The 5,000-nt window shown below is 39.2% G+C and overlaps 1 protein-coding gene across 1 annotated transcript in view; it reads left to right on the forward strand.

The window, feature by feature from the left end:
* The window catches only part of LOC138968465 (CD109 antigen-like), a 149,014-nt gene that overhangs the window by 128,361 nt on the left and 15,653 nt on the right, over window positions 1-5,000 (forward strand). The window contains exon 30 of the mRNA XM_070341038.1: window positions 4,299-4,489. Coding sequence (XP_070197139.1) covers window positions 4,299-4,489 — 191 coding nt within the window. The remainder of the gene's footprint in view (window positions 1-4,298; window positions 4,490-5,000) is intronic.

The raw sequence follows: 5,000 nt of genomic DNA on the forward strand, positions 1-5,000 counted from the left end.
TTTAACGATGGTTTCGTTGACCTTTGACCTTTTTCAAGGTCACAGGTCAGCGTCAAAGGAAAAATTAGACATTTTATATCTTTGACAAAGTTCATCGGATGTGATTGAAACTTTGTAGGATTATTCTTTACATCAAAGTATTTACATCTGTAGCCTTTTACGAACGTTATCAGAAAAACAAGGGAGATAACTAGCCTTTTCTGTTCGGCAACACACAACTTAACGTTGGGCTTTTCTCGGAAACTATAAAAGTGACCGGGCTCAAATTTTATGTGAACGTGACTCATTGTGTTGTGAATAGCAATTTCTTCCTGTCCATCTGATGCCTCATATAATATTCAGAACTGCGAAAGTGACTCGATCGAGCGTTTGCTCTTCTTGTTAAAGAATAATTTTGCAGATTGTCTCGAACACTTTTTGGACCCATCCTGAACTCAGGTCAAAAATGAGTTACTTCCCTTCGGGTCTCCTTCTATCGATGTAAACTGGCGATAGCCGTGGATCGATGATTATCAGAATATTTTTGGACCGTGGTGCGTTTTTGCGCTAGACCTAACTTTTAAAATCTAAATAATAAATTGACAGCTTGTTACACAAACATTCTTTAATCATAAAATAATTCTTTTTTTATCAAGACAAGATCAGTACAATTCGAAGTTGTGCAAGTTTGAAAAAAGAAAAGCCCGGAAGCAGGGTCACGCAAGGGTCGTAGCAGACGACGGTTTATGCATATCGCCGTTCCTCTCAACAGTCAAAAGCCATCGCTAGAGTTCTTGTGAACCACAGCCGTTTGTTTCGTGCATAAAAACGTGCTATTGTAGATAAGCTCACATCGAGTCGCATTCAAATGACTTACTGACGACTACATTGTGACAAAGGGAAACTTGATCACACGGGTTCACGATGGCTCAGGGGTAAGATAAACCACGCAAAAATAAATTCTTTGAAAATAATTGTTCGCTCTTTACGGAGGGCACCTAGGATGTTCTCAATCGGTGAGTGTTTAAATGAAAGGGTGTTTGTACTGTGTGTAAAAGCCTGACCGTATCTGTGATGGTTTACGGGAGGCTTACTGTGCCTTTAAGCTGTCCCTAGAGTATTTGAGATCTCTTACATCTTCTTCCCCTACGACCAAAATGGTTATGGGACTACCTTGACCTTTTTACATTTAGTCAAGTTTTGACTAAATGTTTTAACATAGAGGAGGAATCGAGATAAGGGTCGTGGTGTATGTGTGTCTGTCTGTCTGTCTGTGTGTGTGTGTGTGTGTGTGTGTGTGTGTGTGTGTGTGTGTGTGTGTGTGTGTGTGTGTGTGTGTGTGTGTGTGTGTGTAGAGCGATTAAGAGAAAATCACTTGACTGATCTTCATGAAACTTCACATGAGAGTTCCTGAGTATGATATCCCCAGACGTTTTTTCATTTTTTAGGGTATAAATGTCTTTGATGACGTCATATCCGTCTTTTTGTGAAACTTGAGGCGGCACTGTCACGCTCTCATTTTTTAACCAAATTGGTTAAAATTTTGTTCAAGTAATCTTCGACAAAGCCGGGACTTTGGTATTGTATTTCAGCTTGGAGGCTTAAACATTAATTAATGAGTTTGCTCATTAAAGTTATCATTAAAATCGAATTTTCGCAAACAGATTTAAAATTGATTGCATCGTATTCTTCATCAAATTCTGAATCTAAAACTGTATTATACATATTTCATGTTTACTCTCAAAATGTGATCACAATTAACGAAAATAGATTAATTAGTACTACGATTAAAATTGAAGAAATCGATCCAAAAACAATTTCATCTTATTCTTTATCATTTCCTGATTCAAAAAACATATAGATATGATATGTTGTATTCAAAACAAGCTCAGAAAGTTTACAAGAATACAGAAAAGCGCGCTTTCCTGCTTAGCGCAATACGCTACCGCGCTATTCTGGCTTGTCAATTTCACTGCGTTTTGCACCTGGAAATTGAGCGATTTCCTTCTCGCGGGGATTGACGAAGCTGCATTGTCTTGGTGAAAAAATACAGTGCGTTCAGTTTCATTCCGTGAGTTTGACAGCTTGACTAAATGTAGGGGAAAGTCGCTAAACCTGGAACAGTTAAGGAGAAACAGCCGTAAAAGACAAAAAAATGGATATTGCAAAGCGTTCTTTATATTGTCACATACTAGACTCTATCAGTAAATAAACGAACCACATAAAATAAAATAAAAGTCACGCAACTCATCAGACTGATCATAATAAAAATGTCTGCATTTGTTCCAGGTTGGACGCATGGATGTGTAAAGTGGAACACTGTGTTGTCAAACTCGGAACACATACAAACACACCCTGACTCTCTGTCTAGCTCTGTCTGTGTCTCACACACACACATATATACACCCACACACTCTCATTCACACACAAACAAGCACACATTGCTACACACACAAGATAAATAAATACGTCATAACATTTTGATTAAGCCATTTTATGTAAATGTCTTTTTTTCAACATCATAATTATCTTGATTTTTACCAAGGAAATAACAAATCGGATAACAATTTAAGCCTTAAATGTAAAACAAAAAGATAAATAAGGGCTACGTCTAAAAAGGACTGAAAAAGAAAACCTTTTAAAAAAAAAGGAAAAAATAGGCAAAGAACCGATTTCGCAGACAATGTCCTTTGTCTTCTACTGTCAGCGCAGTCATCGTGTGATTACTTTGTGCACTTCTGGCACTATAACATATCCTCATGGGAGTTAGTGCCACACATGAAGCAGTACCACGAAATTTCGCAGCTTCATTTGTACCCCTCTTCTGTTGACAAATATATATAAAAGGGCTACCTGCCCAATTGACTAAATGTAAAAATCATTACGCATAAAGTCTCAAAGCAAATAACTAAGAACAGATTTAAGAACTGATTTTGCAGACACACAAAAATTGCTAAGTACAGATTTCGAAGTCCTTTTGTCCGCTGCTGTCAGCGCAGTCCTCGTGTGCCCACTGTGTGCACCTCTGGCACTGAATCATGTTCTCAGGGGAGTTGGTGCCACACATGAAACAGTACCAAGTGCTTTCCCCCTGGATAGAACGCATCGTCGAGAATGTTCTCCTTTTTTCCCTCTGATCAGAAGATATTCCCCTCTTGTTTCTCTGAGCAGAAGATTTTGTAGCTTCATTCTTTCCTCTTTTCTGTTCACCTGCACGCCTTTTTGCTTGTAAGGAGAAGATTGTCTTTTTCGTGATGATCTCTTCCACGAGCTTGTGGTTGTGCGTTGCAGGACATCAGCAGCAGGTAAGCTTACATTTGCTGCTGACACCAAGCAATCATAATGACCAGAATCTCCATGTACAGTGTACAAAACAACGATGGGGGTGACGTTGGCAAATTTAATTCAGCTTCAAGAATGCTATTGATTAGTTCTTGTTCTATCTCTGGTGTTAATGTAGGTCTTCCTGTGAACTTTATTTCTCCTTTTGCAAATTTGTTTGTTTCCTTCTAAATGACTTTTAAGAGTTGTGACAGTAACACCATATGCTCTTGATGCGCAACGCAAACCCATATCTCCGTTTTTCACTGCCTACAAAGCGCAGCCCATTTCTTCTGGTAACCACCGCAGTTCGGGTCTCATAATACTGTCAAACAAATCAATCAATCATTCAATAAAACTTATAGAAAGGAAAACCGAAAAGAGAATTGAATACGTGAATAAAACAGCAGTGTTCTGTTTATTGTTCGATGAGGGTAAGATGGAACAGAATGCGGCAAAGCTGGAACACTGTTCCATGTTTGCCTCTCTTATGTGTTCCATCATTGCCGCATGGCACCTGCATGGATTTCGCGTTTTTCTGTTGGATACACGTGACGTTTCAAATCTTTTTTTCCGTTCAAGTTATTGCAAATCTATGAAGGTTTATCACAGCAATCAACATTTTACGTGAACGTATATAGATAAAGAGTAATAATACGAATTGTAGACGGTAGAAATAAGAAGAAGAAGGAAGAAAAGTTTAAAAAACGTACCATTTTTTTGTTTTGCCGCGGTAGTCATTTTTTTTTTGCTGGAATAATATCAAGAAATGTCACTAGACATTTCTGCAAAACAATTGTTCATGAACTGTTCCCCGTTGATCGCATATTGAGGTGTTCCAAGTTGGCCGAGTGTTCCGGGATTGGCGACTTTCCCTTAGTAATTTTTGCCGTACGCGACTTGTTTTTTATTACACTTGTAAGACTATAGTTTTCCGCATTTGTTGTTATTAATGTCTGTAAATTTGCCAATGAAACCAGTACTGACTTCCGTTTCAGCCGAAATCATTTCCTGGAAAACCAACAGCAATGATACCTCCAGCTACTTTGGCCATTGGCTACCTGACATTTTATCGGCGGCCACCGCTCTACAAGCTCTGGTGCTCGAAGGAAAGACAGCAGATGCGGACCGTTTAGCAAAATGGCTGTTTCAGCAGAGGAAAGCTAGCGGACTCTTCGAGTACGCTCTGGTAAGGGATACTATTGATCTGACCGTTTGGGGAGAATTTCTGGCGAATTTGACGAATCTGATGAGAATTGGGAATCTGTTGTACCTTAAATCTAGACGCACACGACACGATTTGCTCAAAAACTAACCCCAGGTGTGCTAGTTAATAGAATCAAAGTGAGTGAATGAGCTTCAAAGCGTTGCTTCTCTCCGGTGCTAAAGATTTAAAAAAAAAGAGTAGTACTGAGGCCCGCCCATCGGCTACGCCGGTTGCGCCCTCTATGACGCAGAACACTAGTTCCCAGCGTCACTTAAACAAACAAAGGAAGAAACTCAGGGGAATTAACGCAACCCAATCGTCACCTAGAGTGATATTTTGTTGGCCTATTTTACGACATCTATTTTAATAAAGCTTCAATACCACTTGCTTTTGCAAAGTGAAGGCAGTCCTCCTGCGCTGTAATATTGATTGCAAAGCAGAATCTTGTCGTGTAAATTCGGAATCGATCAAAAGGACTTTTTTTCCTTCTTCT

Source organism: Littorina saxatilis, linkage group LG6, assembly GCF_037325665.1.
Source record: "Littorina saxatilis isolate snail1 linkage group LG6, US_GU_Lsax_2.0, whole genome shotgun sequence".
Classification (NCBI taxonomy): Eukaryota; Metazoa; Mollusca; class Gastropoda; order Littorinimorpha; family Littorinidae; genus Littorina; species Littorina saxatilis.